General features: G+C 38.7%; 1 protein-coding gene across 10 annotated transcripts in view; it reads right to left on the minus strand.

The window, feature by feature from the left end:
- The window catches only part of Patronin (calmodulin-regulated spectrin-associated protein patronin), a 56826-nt gene extending 37873 nt beyond the window's left edge, over window positions 1-18953 (minus strand). For 5 of the 10 annotated variants that reach the window (XM_083101652.1, XM_083101650.1, XM_083101648.1 and 2 more), the window contains exons 1-2: window positions 18392-18953; window positions 16000-16829 (exon numbers count right to left, since the gene is read on the minus strand). In XM_083101652.1, the coding sequence (XP_082957778.1) occupies window positions 16000-16389 (390 nt within the window). In that variant the 5' untranslated portion in view covers window positions 16390-16829; window positions 18392-18953. Of the gene's footprint in view, window positions 1-9389; window positions 10819-15999; window positions 16830-17692; window positions 17997-18391 lie in introns of those variants that run through there. The other 5 variants (XM_083101647.1, XM_083101649.1, XM_083101645.1 and 2 more) reach the window with 4 other exon arrangements.
- Window positions 18954-18983: the final 30 nt, after the last annotated feature.

Consider the following 18983-nt stretch of genomic DNA (forward strand, 5'->3'; position numbering starts at 1 on the left):
AATGAAAACAGAAAATATGTGCTCTAACTTGGTAATTAAATCACTAGAATACAGCATCACTGTGAAACTACGATTTAACCAACAACAGTCGAGTAACAAAGCGCGACAATTTATTAACGAATGTAATTTGCACTGGCATTTACATTGGTAGCAGAATGCAATAAAGGGATAATATTTTCTTGCGATAAAATTTAATAGCTATTTTCCTGTATTTTCATAATCATCGTTAAATGAATAATCGACATCTTTTAATAACTGAACATTAGTTTCGAAACATTGTTGGAAAATATATTATTTTCTGAATAATTATTCTAATATATTCCAAATTTACAAACATCAGATAGAATTTAAATAGAACGTGAACAGAATTTAAATATTCTTTCGCGAGTAAATTCAAAGACCAAGTTGACCTATTTGACCCAATCGCATTGCACTTGTACATCCATAAATTGTCACGACCTGAAAGATCCCGGTCGTAAAGATACGTGTCAACAATCACTAGAGTAACTCTCTCTCTTTCTAAATCCCGCGACGAGATCGCGGATTAAAACGCTATCTAATCGCGACAATGTTTCTCGCGATCGATAAAAGACCCTTACAATTGTCCGAGGCGAATTCCTTGATACTTGAAACCGAGAAGAAACGAGACCACGGTGTGACCGCGATTACAAAGCTACCGTGATAAGTTTACTGCAATCTCTAGGTGTATAATCTTCTCTGATAAGCGCGCGTAAAATGTGTTAATAGAAATTCCAATCGAAATTTGCGTTCCGCGCATCAGCAAATTAGAGATGATGAAATTTCAACCAGAAAGCAGCGCTATAGTTGCATTCTCTCCCTTTCATTTTGTTTGGCAAAGTCACCAATTTCTCCACCCCCATCCTCCGATCTCTAATTTCGTATAATATTACGATGTATAATTATATAAAGAAAATTATGTATGCGTCTTTTATGATGTAAGAGAAAATTTTATTCGAGATTAATTAATTTTTATTTAATATAGAGATTTACTTATGATTTTTTAAATTTTTAATCTAATTATGTGATTTATTACAAAATAAAATTAATTTTTATTTAATATTTACTTCTGATTTTTTTTTATTTTTAATCTACTTATGCGATTTATTACAAGGTAAAATTAATTAATTTTTATTTAATATTTACTTGATTTTTAAAATTTTAAATCTAATTATGCGATTTATTACAAAATAAAATAAATTAATTTTTATTTAATATTTACTTATAATTTTTTTTTAATTTTTAACCTAATTATGTGATTTATTACAAGATAAAATTAATTAATTTTTATTTAATATTTACTTGTGATTTTTTTCAAATTTTTAATCTAATCATGCGATTTATTACAAGATAAAATAAGAAGAAATTTATGACAGTTGTCAGATTACGAGTATTACGAATTTGAAAAATTCAGAATAAATTAATATCAGACTTTTCAGATTTTGAGAACCCATAGCATTCCATGCATACTGGTTTTTCCGCGGAATAAAAAATCGTTAGTGGGTGGCCCGCGTTAACGAGGCCCTCATTCGGAACGATCGGCTTCTCGCGTGCGAGCCGCGTGTGTGGCCATGCGTTTCACGTCCGATTAACGTGTAAAGCCCGTAAACATGTGCGACTTTCTACTTTTCTCCGCCGGCAGGATTGTCGAACGACCGGCATGTATCCCAGATTCCACGGTGCATATACGTCGTAGCGACTTTCGATGCAACAATACGATATGATACGAAACCAAGCCAAGGAGGAACGGGACGGCTCGTTAAGCCGCGCAAAAGTGATTAGTCGATGCCCTCGATTAATCCTCTCAATCTCGATGCCGATTATGAAGACGCATATACATCGAACTCGGTCGCAATAAAGGCAGTAAACTGACGTCTATTGTGTAACTATGACATGCAAAGATAAACGAGAGGACGCCTGTCAAAAATTGCGCTGTCGAAGTACAGCTTGTACGTCGAAATGATGAACATAATGAAAAATGTTGTAAAAAATTCATAAATATAATAATATATTAATTAATATAATAATATAATAATTTAATATAATATAATAATTTTCCAAGATCCCACGCGAGAGATAGAACGTTTTGATTACATTTTTCATATCCACATGAGAAAGCAAACACGATATCGAAAAATTAAAAGAGATCACTTTCAAAAAGATCCAATCGTCACAGGAGGAGAGAATTGAAGGTGTTACTCGATGATTCGATAATTCCGGAAAGAATACCAGAAGGAAAGAAAGAACGGTAGGCGATCGCGCGACCGGAAATTCCAGTCGATCTTATCTACGATATTCTCGTTTCTCTTCTTCTTCGTTGAACGCAATGATCGTTTAAAGCCAGGACCGTCTGAGCATGTCCACTTCTTCGTTAATTGCAGAGGGGGGTTAACGACCCGAAGACTGTGCGCGATTCCGATAAAAATCTCGAATGCAGTGTCGCCTTTTGCAATTTTTTTCTTCTTCCGCGATTTCTCGTAAATTGTGCCGCTTTCTTTCATGTTTCTCGTCAACACAAACGATGATTAATCGTTATCAATAAATCATAAGTTTCATTATCGTCAAATTTATTGATTAATTGAATAAATTGAAAGCTGCAATTTAAATAATTGAAAAAAATAAATTATAGAATTGTTTAATTATTCATTTATCTTCCTAATTCTCAGTATTAAATATAACTTTTTAATTAACCCTTTAATTATCCATCTACTATGTAGTTTCTGAGATACTCATGCTATCATTTACCTTTCTGAAACACGGCCAAATAGTTTCTCCACCTCAAGAAAATATCGCTTTATTATCACTACGTATACAGATGTGCATGCACAACAAGCATGTACCATTGTTTGTCGCATCTTCTTGAAATGTAGCCAATTTATTTCTCCGAATATCGGGCTATTCTTGGACCCCGATGCATGTAGATTAAATGATACATCCTTGAGTCGACCCATCTTTCCGAAAAACAACGCAACATAAAAGTCTATTTTTTTTCCTCCATCTCTCTCCTCCTCTCAACGACGTCCAAACAAATATTCTCGTCGATGAGTCAATGACCTGAATTACCGCCTGGCGAAATGAAACTTGCAGTTCTTCCCGTGCATGCGTGCATGCGTACGTGCGTGCGCGCTTACGATAAACGGCATATACGCCTCGCGCATATCATTATACACATACCGCACGTATGTTTCTGCTACTTCTATTGTGCGCTATAAAGATTTGTTACGCCCAGCGCACGACTTCCTTTCCTCGCAGGACCATAATTAGCGCCGCTCGTTCGCTCGACAATGATAATGCTGGACGCTAAAATTTATTTTGTCGCAGGGTATACGGTAAACGGTATTCTCATCATAAATTCAGACTTGCCCTCAATTCAGTATTTTTCAGTCACACGATATTTTATTTGAATTTTATTTTAATTTCTCTCTCGAGTTAATTTTCTGCTTATCTCGCTTGAGCACCCAGTGGCATAATATTATATAGCTATATCATGGTACTCCAATTTGCTAACAAGCGAACTAACTTCCTCAACTATACGTGTATCCTCTGAATAAATTGCATTTTTCTAAAGACTTCATATTAAGCTATCATCTCTCTAAAATTGCTTCACTTGAAAAACTTAAGCGTAATAGCGGAGAATTTTAATTGTACTTTTGAACTCGATCTGTATAAAAATAGATCGCGGGGAAAGTAAAAAAAAATGGCGCGTGTGCTATAATAAAAATCATATGAATCGACGATCGGGAAGCCGGAAGACAGAAGAACATTCGCCATTCACTTCGCGGTAAAGTCTCGGGGCGCGCAGTTTTGTGCGCTATATTTACGCTTCAAAGAGCCGGTGGTCCTACCTCGAAGAGAGAACTTATTCGCTTCGTGTAAAGTAGACTTCGCGAGTATATATTCGAAGGTTTGTTTAGGCTGCTTCCTTGCTATCCCGGGACTGCCATAAAGATACTGGAAAATACGGCGATTACCTAGTTAACCCTTCGAACACCGCATATACACGGTGTCTCAGAAGGCATGAATGATATTTTAATTAGTTTACATCATATGAATTAAAAAAAATCAATATTATTAATTAAAATCGTATTCATTTACTTTACATTTCAAGTTATACACACGATTGAGTCTCGAGGTGACACGTTAATATAATTAATAAAGCCAGATTTTATTAAATTAAAAAAAGCATTCTTCTTTGAAATTTTAATCCAAGAGTAATTCTCTAACGTATATTTACATATATAACAAATAATTGCGACGTATGTGTTATTAAACAAATGATATTAAAAATGGTCTTTTAATTAAAATAATTGCCCCTCTTGATAAGGATAAGAAAGGCAGGAGAAATCGCGAAAAAAAATGAATCGATTGTTCCTCGAACATTTGCACGCCAAGTATCGCTATTATAATTGGCGAATTTCACAAACGAATTAGATACACTTACGACTTCGCAAATTATAATCCCGGGCTCTTCGTGATTTATGTGAGATCTCTGCCACTTTCGCACTCGCAACATTCATGGGTAATCCTCGCAAATTAATTATGGCGTAGTGACCGAAATTTGTCGAGTCATCTCCCTAACCGGCGATTAATCTAAAAATTCAATTTTAATCAATCTTGCGACCGAGTTTAATTAACTCTCATACAAAAATGTACAACGCGACGTACATTTGCGAATGTAAAATGCAATATACAAGCAAATTAAATTAACGTAATTATACTCCTGTAGATAAAATGTTTCTAAAGAAAATCAAAGAGACCGAATGAATAAATTTATCACATGAAATGATAATAAGCATGCTTCTAAAATACATATTGCGATTAATTATTTAAAAAAAAATTTGCACACTTTACCTGACCTCTTCCTTTTTAAATATCCTTATAATGTACATGTATATAATATACTTAAGCATTATTTAAATATAGGCACAAGCAGGCGTGTCCAAAGACGTCTTGAAAATTTACTGAATGGTAGCGTTTCAACGAACAACGTCAGTCACGGCACACCCTGTATTTCCGTCGTCATCGCGGTGCGCCTATTTACATTTGCATCACGTTTTCCGCAGTCTTCCTGCTGCAGCGCAGCTGCATTACTCGCGTTTTTGTTCGACTATTTTTTTTGTTTACCAAAGTACAAGTACAATAATAAGTATAAAAAAAATTGCGAATTTATAATTGCACGGATACATTTTACGCGTCTGTAAAAAAACGAAATAAAGTTATCTCGAAGGTTACCTACATTTGAGACAGCCGTCGTCGAAGAAAGGTAAAGCACGCGATAAAAAAAATATTGCGGATGCATTTCGTGGTCAAACAATAGCGCGGTCGGTGCTATAATCACGCCGCCCCTTGAATGGATATGCAAATATGGCGTGACATGCGGTTCGCTTTGGATATTCGCTACGGATGACAGCGATAAACCCGCGCAAACAGTGGGGTAGATACATAAGCGATGGGTCCTGAGCCGATTATGGTCTTTCCAGATAAGACAAGGGTTCTAGATAAGATTACCTCGCAAACGGTCGAGGTAACTTCCGAAACTACGCGCTTCGTGCAACACTTCGTTCATCATGTATCAAGACATTTAAATGATGAGGCGTATCCTTCCCCAAATCACTTGAAATAATTCAAAGCCGTGCGACAAGATTTCTCTGTAAAAAAGTTTCTCTGATTTCTTGTTCTATTTAAATTCAGCGATTAAAGTTAAACAATATGGCAATAATATTATTCGAAAGAGTAGAGCGCCTCGGAATTAATCCGCCCCCTCAGAAAATTTATCGTTCTCGCGAGCATGAAGAAAAAACGCGTCGAGTCGATCGTGAACCGGTGTTGCACACCCACTCGCACCCACGCAAATATGCACAGCGTACAGGTAAAAGCCGAAGGCAAGAAATTAAAATCCAGCCAGTTGCAGTCATCCGATAAAACCGCAGGGAAAACAGGCGCGACGTTTCATAAGCTCATCTCAAATTTACGTAACGCGCGACAGGATTTCGGAGCAAAGTTCAGAGGGTAATTTAATATGTCTAAATTAAATTGCAGCATGCTTTACATCTTTCTACGTAGAGAGAAAATGTGTACCTACAGTGAACTAGGTTTTATTCGGAATTATGCAATTTGCCTTATCATGGTAGAAATTTTCCTGCAATTTATCAACCGGCGAAGAATCAGCATGTTTATTCCTGATGGCGTTATTTTCTGGTTGGATATCAGAGGGGAAATGCGTTCCATCGATTGGTTGGAGCGATAAAGTGGGATGTAACCGATGATACGAGCAACTCGATAACGGTGTCAATTGCAGTTATTCCTCGTCGTTTCGAATAAAAAGTTAACGAGAGGACAATAAAAAAAATATTTACTCTGGCTTTCGTTCGTTATAACGTAGCACAATTTTGCAGCAATTTCGTACAATACAGAGTAACAAGCACATGGTCCACTGCGTCAAACGTAATAGTACCAAACGACAGAAATTAAAAGACTGTCGAGGGCTTTTTCAGTAAGTAATAATGCTGACAATACATCACACTGCACCATCTGCGGTATCTTAACAGTTTTCGTGCGCTCGAGTTGCAGACTTTAACGGTCCCAACGTGTACCCGGGAAATGATTTAACGCGCTGCTGAATTACTAATTACTTTTCGAGTGAATCACCTACTGCCTCTCGTTCGCCGTCGTCAAGATTCCGCAAAGATTCCGTGATTCGAAGGGGAATGGAAGAATATGTGTGACTCGAGAGAGAACTCGAAAGAGTCGGTCGGAAAAAGACCGTCGAAAAATCGCGCTTGATTCATTATTTTTTTCATTCTTTTGCCGCGATTTTCAATCGCACGCTCTTTCTTTTGATCCGTCGATCGAAACGCTACGAATTGTTGTACACGTCGTTGTTCTGTTTTTTTTTGCGGCTCTCAGAATCACGCACAACGACAACACCACCAAATACGGAATCGTTTGCTTTTCACGTTTCAGTCCGCCCACGAACGTCATAAAGTCGGCGGAGAGAATAAGAGGAGGAAAAAAGACACCTCTTACATGGTCCATTTTTTTTACATGTCTTTAATCCCACATTTGACGCGGTAAACTATTGTAAATTTTTTATTTTCTAATTCTATTTTTTATTACTTTATTATTATAATTACACTGAGAAAAAAATTGTAAACTTAACTAAATATATTTTCAACGAATTATTTTGTTAATTGAAATATTTAAGTATTTAAATTAAATACGACATATTAAATCTAACATATCTTTTTAACTTAAATATTGCAATATTTCAATTAAAAGATAATAATTAGCTGAAAATATTTAGTCAAGTTTACAATTTTTTTTTCTTAGTGTATATAATTAGTAGTATTTTCAATTTCATTATTATCGAATAGAATGCATTGAAAAATGTGGGTACGTATATTGCAACTTGTCCAACAAATTTGAATAATTTTTTAATTATAATTTTTGCATTAAGTTCTTTCAACAATAAGTGGAAATCTTAAACTGCAATAAGACGTCGAAACTTGGAAATGGAATTAATAGTTTATCTTAGCATGGCGCAAAACACGGGAAACGGCTTCGCCGCTAGAACTTACTTGGACATACTTTGAACTTGATGAACTATATCTGTATATTTATTTCAACGACCTAATTTTGTGCAATAGGCAAGGTAATTGGCAAACGCACTTAAAAAAATTGCCCCACTTATATAGATTATATATGACATCACCACATTTTATCACATCCACATTATATGCGAATTCTAATAAATGCGGAATTACAAGTCCATGAAATAAGACGGTTTCAAAATTTTTTAAATATAATGAGAAACGAAACGTCTCTTTATTCTAAGTAAATAGAAAAATTCGTCAAGCAAAAAAGTACTGAAATATCCATATATAACGCATGTTTTATTTAATTTACGCGAACAAGAATTTACTACAATTTCACGTCCAGAGACCGATTTATCGAAACATTGCGATTGCAAAAGTGAATTATACGTCAAGTGGGCAGTCGGGTGTCATTCCGTGGCAGCCTACGCGACTTTGACAATTCACGCCCGACACTAATCGACTAAACTCGAAAGCGCGAGTCGAAAGGAAGGACAAAGATATGTCCAACTCGCTTTAGAAATTTTTAATCGATACAGAAAAATTGAAATTAAATTTAAATTTAAAAAATTAAAACAAAAATTAAATTTAAAAAAGGAAAAAGAAAATTGTTCATTCACATTATATGCAAATGATACGAATTATTTAAAACTTCCCCAAGTATTATGATAATATTATAATGCAAATTATTAAGTAGCGCTTTAATGGATGCCTAACTTTAAAATACTTGGTATAATCGTAAATTATTGTTAGCGATCGATTCACGCGCAGCTATAAAATCACGCGCGAGCGAATGGCTTCGCATACGCGATCGACCTATTAATTAGTTGTGCAACGAGTCGACATTTCCAGCGTGGCGGGAAGCCGCCAGAGCGTGTCGCAAAATTGCAATCCGCGGAAGCCGCATTATAATGTTCTCGTTCTTCCGTGATTCGATCGAAAAGATATCGGCATGTAATTAATAAAGAAGCGGCTTCTATTCTATTCGCGATGCCTCATTCCGCGTTGTTTTCCTGCGATAAAAATTTAATTGACATGCAAGAAAGAGAAAGAGAAGCACGAAGATCGTGTCTCGTTCTTAGGATCGCAAACTTGGGACTCCTTTCCGAGGAACTTTTCTCTCCGTCGCTGTTCATCGACCGTGACGACCATTTGATGGTCCGAGAGTGAAATCTTGTCCTTGACACTATTGTCCTCTGTTACGCCAAGAGCAAGTATAATAAACGCGCGTTATCGAATCGAGAATTATCGCCGTTCGATTCGAAGCGCGAGCTTTGACATTTCATGCACGTGCACGTGGGTCTCCCCAAAACCGCAGATAAGGCGGCACGTGTTTAAAGCCTTGTGTCCACGATGCTAGAAATCGGTCCGAGTTCTCGGACCGAGAAATGTGTAGCCAATGAAATTGCTGCCTTTCCGTAAAAAGTGCATATTAATTGGCTACACATTTTTCGATCCGAGGACTCGGACCGATTTCTAGCATCGTGGACACAAGGCTTTAGGACTCTTGAGCCGCGGTTTGAATCATATTCGGAAATGAATATACGATACAATTATGTTACAATGATATTAAGCACAAAGATAAAAGAATTTTCGTCCAGATTTAAATAAAAATGAACGACCATTTCGTATCCGCAGATGTATAATACGCGCATTCGTTCTATTAGTCGGATTGAGAACTTTTTACGTAACATAAATTGAGACAAATCAAAGAACGCAGTCCCACATCCTGCACGACGCAGTATACGAGTACGATTGCATAGAGAGAACACGACTTACGTAAATCGTGGTGACGGTCGCGCTTCTAACCATATCCCTGACGTCGTCCATCTCCCATATGGATGTCAGCGTGGGTGCCAGCATCACCTCGCTTGCCATCCTTGCCTTTTCTCAGGCAATAAAGTCCTCTCGAGAAAAATTCCTCGCGTTTCAAATTAACGTCGAAGATTCCAATTAAAATTTTTTATTAGAAACAAATTTTTTCCGATTTATTCAGATTCGCCGGCAAATGTCAAATCACCTGATCCCGCGTCGATGAAATTATATCGCGTACAAGTGATACGTCAATCACGACGCTTTGTGTCGGCACGTTTCTCGACACCATTTCGCTCGCTTAATTGTCACAGCTTTGTAACAGTGCTCGGCGCGACGTCCCTTTTCGTGAAACTTCGGTATGCGCGGCATCCGCTTCCGGGAGAGAGGCGTCCGAGAGAGAAGAGCGCGGCGAATGAGTTTAATTTCGGCGACCGACTTTGCGGAGATCGCTTATTACACCACGATACTCTCCTCGTTTCGTCGGATTTCGTTACGTTTTACGCTCCGCTCCTCGATATTCTCCTCGTTGATAATCTAGAACGCGGGAGAAGTAACGATCGGCGAATACACAGAAGCAGCTGCATCGTTTCTCTTCTTCTTCTTTCTGATAAGAACGAACCCGGGCGATTCCCTCGCGTGGCACGGGGCCAACATCTGTCTTCGATCGTGTCGGCGATGGAATTCTAACGCTTTCGTGGGAAGCTGGCGAGAGGTCCTTTTGTCTTCGCGCGATCCAGTGAGATTTTTTTTACGTCACGGACAGATAATGGCGGAATCATGAGACATTCTATGACTTGCATTATACCGCGACTATAGATCCCTAAAATAGAGGCAACGCGAGAATCGCGATCAATACGCACTCCCAGGATGATGAATCACTTTGCGCGAGACCCACGCAATTGCTCTACTGAACAAAAATTTACTCGCTAGGTAGTCTGTAAAATGTTGTCGAACAAATCATTTTACGATGCGTGCAAAATTCACCGTTAATTTATTTTCGTGTTCACTTTTCGTAAGAAAATCCTCGAGAAAAATAAAACCAATTCCTTCCACTATATAATCCATTATATGAGTCATCCTTCACGTCTTACTGCTCCAACAAAATCGTTTTCCGTTTTCAAACTTCACCCCGAACTCGTGTCCAAGCTTTCCCTTTAGTGACATCCTCGTCAATCATCCTGCCACGCGCTCGAAATTCACTGGGGTACGAGCGAAGTGCAGGTCGCGGCGCGTCAAGTGTAATTGCGGTAATCGATTGGCGATGTCCGCTCTCCAGGGAGAGCACACAATCGCAGGGACCAACACTCGGTCGGTTCCGAGCACAAAACCGCACTAGCGAGCGAATCGTACGCGGCTTTTGATTCCGCCGAGCGCGGACGTAGACGGCACTCTGTAACCGCACGACTGAGTCAGCTGCTGCGTTTCATATCCATGGACGCACACACAAACACACACACACACACAAATAAATAAACACACACGCACGCACGCACATGCACGCACGCACGCACGCACGCAGTGGCGAATCAAGAGACAGCGAAACCCTAAGCCTAAACGTAATAATTAATTCTCACCCTGAAATGTCACGTCACTTGTAACCCGCGCGTGGGAAGGAATTAAAATACATATACTTACTCCCTTTTCTCAATAATTACTTTTTGATATTTTTAAAAAAATTTAGAAATACGATAAAATGATAAATTGTATTCTTTTCTAATTTTACGTATATATAATACATTAATTTTATATTCGGCTTTTTGAATAATAAATCGAATATGCCGTTAAAGTAAAAATTATTCGTGTCGATTTTATTGATTCCTGATATTATTATCTATTAATTCTGATGAAGCTTGAAAATCAATTTTAATATCATTAAACATTTTTATTAACGAAAGTAGCGACAGATGCGTGACGTTACGGTGAATAATTTTCCTTGCCCTGAGAATTATGACCTCGACTAGATAATAACTGCGATAATTAGGAACATTCACAGCTTCAGCAGCTTAAACATACTATAAATACAGAGAGAATAAATACCCCGCGCACACAAAACACAAAATATGGTCTCTTTAAAGAAATAAACGCAAAGCAGTTTAACGAAATAATTCTCCCAACGAGATACGCCAACGAGTACCTTTTGACGAAAATTTATGGAAAATTTCATAAACGAGTAAACGTTTGTATGAGTCGGGAAACTTTCCATGCTTTCCAGAAACTTTCCTAAAAACGATACGGTAAGAGCAACAGCGGCTAAGAATGAGGAGTTTTTGATGGAAAGCGCTCGAAAGCGTTTCCTTTCGTGGAAAGCATCTGACAATGAATGCGAAACAATACACGACTGTCGCATAACGCGGATTCATTTTCTCACGAAGCATTGGGTTACTCGTTCTCTAACGAAGGACACGATTGTAAGTGTTGTATAAAGGCAGAGACGCATATAACGCAACCTATCTCATGCTCCGGAGACGCCTCCGTCTTTTACGGGCGACAAATGCCTTACAAAGGCATTCTTTAAGTACTTTACGAAAGTACAATGTATCTAGGACTTTCGACAATATTTAGAAGACTGAAATATCTGAAAATATTAGGGGAAAAAATTTTAATAAATATTTTACGCGGCAAAATTGATAAGTTGAAGAATATTTAAATATACGTGTTGTAATAATTAAGTGACATAAATACGTCTAAAAATGTTTCCGTTCACACGAGGCCTCGTGTTTCGCTTTCGTCTCGACGCCCACGTGGGCACATTTCCCTATTTGTAGTTTGCGGTTTCGAAACTTAAAACGGTTTCGATTATCTGCCTCGCCAAGTCAGATACGCGCGTCGCTTTCACCGATTAATATTTTTTAAAAATACGAGTCCCACAGAGTACGGAACATCGCATATATTATGATTACGTAAAATGGCCACCGTGGCACTTTTCCTTTTGAGGAAGACTCAATAGTGTTTTCGAGTTAATAAAATAGAACGCACAGAACAACATATTATCTAATAACAACGATAATATATGTGCATAGTAAAAGCATCCTACTTACTTTTTTACGCGCGCAAAAGTCACTACAAGTGAGACTCTACTCACCTTATTCGCGACATTATTCGTTTTCTGAGTATGTGTCACGGTCGTCGTAATTACTCTAAAAGGAGTCCGTTAAGGCGTGTAGGGAGAACCGAGTTCTCGTCTCAAGATGTCTCTTTCTCCGTCTCATTCAATATTATAATGAAAATATCCCGGAAAATCCTTGAGCAAGTCGTCGTGATTAAACATGATCTGGATCGGTCGATCTCAAGATCATCGGATGTCGATCAAGTCTATTGATAATCATTTTAAATTAAAATAACGCAGATTTGTTATTTTTATATCGTTAAATATTATTTGTAAATCTATTTCGCGTTTCTTTAAATTATTAATTTATTAAATAATTTTTAGTAAATTAATATTTTTATTTTAAATTCTTTAGCAGTAAAAATTATTTTTTACTTTTATTAAAACTGTTTCTTTATCGTAACTCTGCATATAAATCAATAACAGAGTGTATACTCAAATTTTATAAATATATTTCCTGAGAACACTCCATGATTTTCCAGGTATTTATGTTCAAAATTCCACATAAAATTATTAAAGTATTTGTATTTTAATAAATTTTAAACCCAGAAAATTTCAAATTTTTTACTAAATACAACTTTTAAAATAAATATTTATATATTGAATAATATCCTGATGTTGGTGAGGATTTTAATAATAATACTAATAGATTGCTGATCATTTATAATATAAAAATAATTATCAAAAGAGCAATTTTTAAAAAATTTTCCGAGTCTCAATAAAATTCCATGAGAATTTCCTGATTTTTCAGAGTAAAACAAAAATCTCTAAGAATTCCAGATCTTCCAAGTTTTTTCTAGAAGTATGCACTCTGAATAATTATGTTTAATACAAATATTAAAATATTCGTCTCAAAAATTTATAATATACAGAAACATTACATGCTTTGCAGATGCTTTAGGACGAAAGGAATCGTGATATTTACGCAGGAAATTGAACGATCTACATTTTCGTGAACACTTCAAAGATATGAAGACATAGAAATCGGGACGTGTAATGCGCGAGAGATTCACGGCGGCTAATTGCACAGCTTGCATGCGCGTTGCATAGGATCTTAATGCACATTTGCAGCGCTCGTTACATGTTGCACGCGCTCGTCCGCTCCTGGACGTTAGAAAAGGAGGAGTTCCAACGACACGCCTTAAATTAGGCGCTTAGTTTCCAGTACATTAATCGACGGAAACGATCGAGACGAGATCGCGCGCGCGCGAGATAAGATCGCTTTTCTTATCCGGCAACGCTAATAAACACCATCGATGCATTTACTTTCGGAATGATCGTTCGCGGGATTCTACGGGATCTTTAGGCTGTGACATTAAAAATAAGTAGGTAATAAATATCCGTGAAGACACCTGCTTCCGGAAATGAGAAATTTAAATTACGCAGCGATATAAATTTGCATTATAAATGTGTTTTCGCCCTAATTTTATGGGTTGATATTTTTATCTTTATTTAATTGACAGAAGTTCTTTTTATGCCAATTTGATACGTTCGTGTATCAAATATATGTGCAGCTTTTCTTCAGCAATCTTTTTGCGAGTCTCTATCGCAGAAACACTTTTCTCTAACAAGCTGGGCCGAACTAACGAGACTCTTTTTGGGCAAGTGCCAAACGTGATCGGTGGTAAGAAGGTCACTAGCATAGTCACATATCAGTTGTTCATTAGCACGGATTTCCGTAGACACTTTCAAGCTTAACGGTACAAAGGAGAATTACGTTATACAAATCATATGTGTAAAAATCAAACATTTGCAAATTTCGCAACAATATTCAAATAAAAAAAGCATAAATTTGTCAATACTTTATATAATATTGATGGAGAAATTTTTAATGAACGATAGAATTAAATCCGCGACAGAAAGAGAGAGAAAAATATAATTTCTCCTAATAATATTCGATAAAAATAAAATATTTTTAAAGAATGATAAGGTAATATAAAAGAGGAATGTTTTTCTTCAGAGAAAAGCATAAAGAGACGTAACTAATACACATTCGACGATTTAAAAATCACCGAGTGAAAGAAAATTATGGATCGCGAAACACAAGAAACTTGCCTCGCACGACGCGCGGGTTAATAAACGAAGCCATATTAATAGAGGATCGATAGAATTCTCTGAAAGCTGATACGATCGCTTGTAAAATCTCTGCTTCACGAGAGTAGCTCTCGAGTCGACCGGCTTCGCTCGAGATTAGCGGGGCGATTAAAGGGAAGTTTAAGGTGCGATTCCTCGGGGCAGGTCACCGGACAGAGAAAAAGAAGGAGAGGAGGGGGAGAAGGAGGAGGGGAAGTCATTCGCCATCCGCGCGTTCGATGGTCCGCATCCGTAGCCGTGCGTTTTATCGTGCAATAAATAAAGCCCGTGCACAGGAAACGAACGCCATATTCGTCGCAGCGTCTCGCAACTCGAGAATAGTTTTACTGCCGGACAGGCACACAAGCCCTCTACAATACGTCTCGCAAATACACGCAACGAGAATTCCTTTGACGTTCGTTACGACCGACGTGAATAAAAATGTCTCGCTTTCTCTCTCTAAGAATCTTTTCCTATTATAGAGCTTAAATTCCTTCCCCCTCTCCCACCCCGTATACGATACTTAATCCTAAAAATCTCACTTTCTCTATAGAATCCTTTTTTATTACAGATCTTAAATTCCCTTCTTATGTGACATTTAATCCTAATCTCCGAGTGTACAGAGTGTTTTATATATAAGTATGATGTAGATTAATATTTATTTTTTATTTTTTATGTAATAATTTTGGTAATTTTATAATTGATATATTTTTAATAAAAGATTTGAAATTTTATTTGCATTGATCTAAAGTATTCCTTTATGGCAACAAAGTATGCTGTTTAGCTCTAAATTAAACAAAATAAATATATTGAACTTAATTATAACAAAATTTTTATACAAAAAATCAAAAGACAGTGAATGCACTATATTGATATATTTAAGAAACGCGACATATCTCGATATATTTCCGAATTAGAAATTTTGTTAAAGAAAAGAAATTATTTTTTAAAAAAGAAATATTAATATTTATCTTGTTTACTTTAGGGCTAAACAGCATATTTTGCCATAAAAGAATGTTTTCATATCAATGCAAATAAAATTCCAAGTGTATTAATTATAACAAAATTACCAAAACTATTACATGAAAAATTAAAAAACAGTAAATACACTGTGTATTGGCGTATTAAACAATCTCAAAAGCCATCGCCGAAAATTTTGCCAGAGGGACAAAATGCTTTTAACAAGGATAACATACAATAATGCCATTAGCATCCAAATATATATAAAAAACTTTGTACACTCATTAAATTTTATACTTCTTTCTACTCATAAGCTACAAATGAGAGCTTCTCGACCTCGGGGCACGATAGATTTCTCCAGGTCGCTATTTCATTTCAATCCTCGATCCCTCGGAGTCGTTTCGATTTCGAGGAAGGGCAAAGACAAAGACTCACCTGACGGGAGTCGTAGGAGTCGGAGTCGCCCCCGCTGGACTGCTGGTCGGCCGTTGGTGCCGCCGCCGTCGCGGCACCGGTTGCAGCGGCGGAGGCTGCAGCAGGAGGCCTGCGTCGATCGTCTGCACTCGCGCCGCGATCCATCGTCGCGCCGTAGAACACATGGACGCTCGTACCGTCGACGGAGGCGTCGTCGTCGGCGACGCCGTTGCACGCGAGCCTGTCTTGTTGCCGCTCGTCGTCGTCTCTTGCCGCCGTCGTCGTCCTCGTCCTCGTCGTCGTTATCGTTGTCGTCGTCGTTGATGATGGTGACAGCGGCGGCGAGGTCACCTCCTGCACCACCGCGGTCTTGCTGCCCTTAGCGAAGAACCGTGAGATCGTGTTCCACATTCAACGGGATGGCGGCGATGACACTGGCATCCGCGGCTTTAATCAACGACGACCGATCGAAGCGACTCCCTGTCCTCGTCATAGCCGAGACGACTTCGCGAGAGAATCCTCTTGTTCGTTGCCTTTCTTGGGAGGATTCTTCTCGAGGATCTTCTTTCTCCTCCGCACTTTTTTTCGACACTCGTTTCACACTCGCTGTTTCTTATTTTATCTCTTGCAGAATGTTTCACCTCTCTCTCTCTCTCTCTCCCTCGTCGGTTTATCCTCGCGCACACACGCACATACACGTGGTACCGACACGTAATCCTTGCCGTTGCCTTCTGTAACGAGACACGATGGAGAGGAGGATACACCGAGGAGCTTGTATTCGCAATCGCGAGCGGTCTTTCGTTTCCTACGTGCACTGGTGTCTCTGTCGACGATTTCCGACGACCTTAGCCCTTAAAATCAGACATCATTAATCGATAAATTTCCCTTTAATCTTTATATAATTAATACGCTATTGATCATAAGTTTAAAAGACGAAAACACGCGAGTAACCTTGTTTTTCGACAAGTATGACGCACGAAATACCGATATGGTTGCGAGGTAGGACGAGATTCTCGCGGTAAAGTCAGATTTATTTTAATAGCTTGGAAGAGAACGAGAGCTAATATTCATCTAAAATATTCATCTCAAGATGTATAGCAAATGTAAATATTATTGGATTTCAAAATATTGATGACTCATTAATAAATTTGTGTCGATAATTATATTGGTTTTTATATTGACAGATAGACATGTGTCATGTGTCATTTATTAACATTGCAATTAAACTTTTGGGAAAATATTTTTTTTGTATATAAATTCTTAGCTTAATTCTAACGATAGCTAACTCGAAAAAAAAAATTTTTCCAATACAGTTATCGAAGCATCAAAGTGATCACTATCAATAAATATACAAATCTATTTCCTAGAAAGCTCTTATATGAATATAAGGAATTGATTATACGTTAACAGTGCCAGCTACTGTTAATTATAATTTTCCCTCTCTCAATTAATAATTAAAAATAATTAATGCAAATATATTATAAATATATATTTTAACTAGAAAATAAAACTGTAAATAAAATAAAATCTAAATTTGCGATATTATGAATATGCAATTTAGAATGTACTTAAAATAATTATAAAGCAACGTTTCAAATAATGTTACAGTTTACAATAATTACGTTAATTCTCCTCATACACGTAGAAAGTTTGCTTTCCAGCTACTTGAAATTTCTAACTTTTAGCAGTCAAATAACCTCAAAAAATAACGTACTTAAATTAGATAACCTCAAAGTACCGAAGAAAACGCACGGGAGATGTCGAGATATGCCAGGTCTAACCAAGTAGAATATATTGTCAAATTTCTCGCTGTACGTATCACAAGCCCACTCGACGTGAACGCACTCGCCCGATCTCGCGATCGTCGCGAACGACGGGAATACGTTCCAGGAAAGCCGTCGATGCTACCGGCGACGCGAAACGTCCTCGATCGAACATGCCCCCCCCTCCCCCTGCCATTCCGTCCCGCGACTTGTCAGCGCGAAATAATACCGGGCGAAACGCGGCCAAAGGACACCGCCGCGAGAAAGAGAGAGAGAAAAGAGAGAGAGAGAGAGAACTTATTCTCGCTATTTTGGTCGGCAAGCTTGTTCTCTCTTGATCTCTCTCTCTCTCTCTTTCTCCTCTCTCTCTCTCTTTCTCGAAAGAGCCACGACGAGTATCGATCTTCGAGGAACACCCGGACACACAACGGGAGCGGCAGGAAGCGAAGTTGCCGATGACCGTCGTCGTCGTTGTAGCTGATTCGCACGATTGTTACAGGGAACAGGGATCTCTCTACATGTGCGCGCGACGAGGATTTTACATCTATATACGTATGCGCGTGTGCGCGAATAAGGAGGACTAAAGTGGAGGAATCCGAGAACGCGTGTACGTGAAAACGACCCCTAATCCCGTCGTCGAGGAGGCGTACCTCTTGCTTCTCCGCAGATCCACTCTCGAGATTGACTCCGTCCTCCGTGTCTCTCTCTCTCTCTTTCTCTCTCTAGCTCGAGAGACCTCCGAGGTCTCGCGACAAGCGAAGCTCCTCGAGTGTATCCGGCCGTGCGTCGCGTCCGTTGACAAGTCCGCCTTCAGGTCCCGGCACTAGACGCGAACACTAGAGTAACACGAGGTAACCGCCGAGGGTCTCACCTAGCGCTACGAGAGCACACGCAAGCCAGGATCGCCCGATTATTCGGCACGCTCTACCGTCCTCTCTCTCTCTCTCTCTCTCTCTCTCTTTCACTCGACCTCCGAACCGTCCGTCGCGGAGCGATCGCGCCCGACTTCGCTCCGCTTCCGCCGTCAGAGTCCCTCGTGAGGCGAGGCGAGGCGAGGCGAGGCGCGCCGACAGATCCACACGAGCTTCGTCGCGAAACACCACGCAACAACCTCTCCCTCTCAGCGCGGAGATACGTCCGTTCGCAGGCAGCAGTACGCCGCACGCAGCACTTTGCCGTCCATCGCGAGAGACGTGCGAGAACGAGAGGGTCGAGAGGCCGCGAGACGACTAATCGAGACGC

Source organism: Camponotus vicinus, unplaced genomic scaffold, assembly GCF_025532165.1.
Source record: "Camponotus vicinus isolate PSW18456_S1 unplaced genomic scaffold, iyCamVici1.0 SCAF_6, whole genome shotgun sequence".
Classification (NCBI taxonomy): Eukaryota; Metazoa; Arthropoda; class Insecta; order Hymenoptera; family Formicidae; genus Camponotus; species Camponotus vicinus.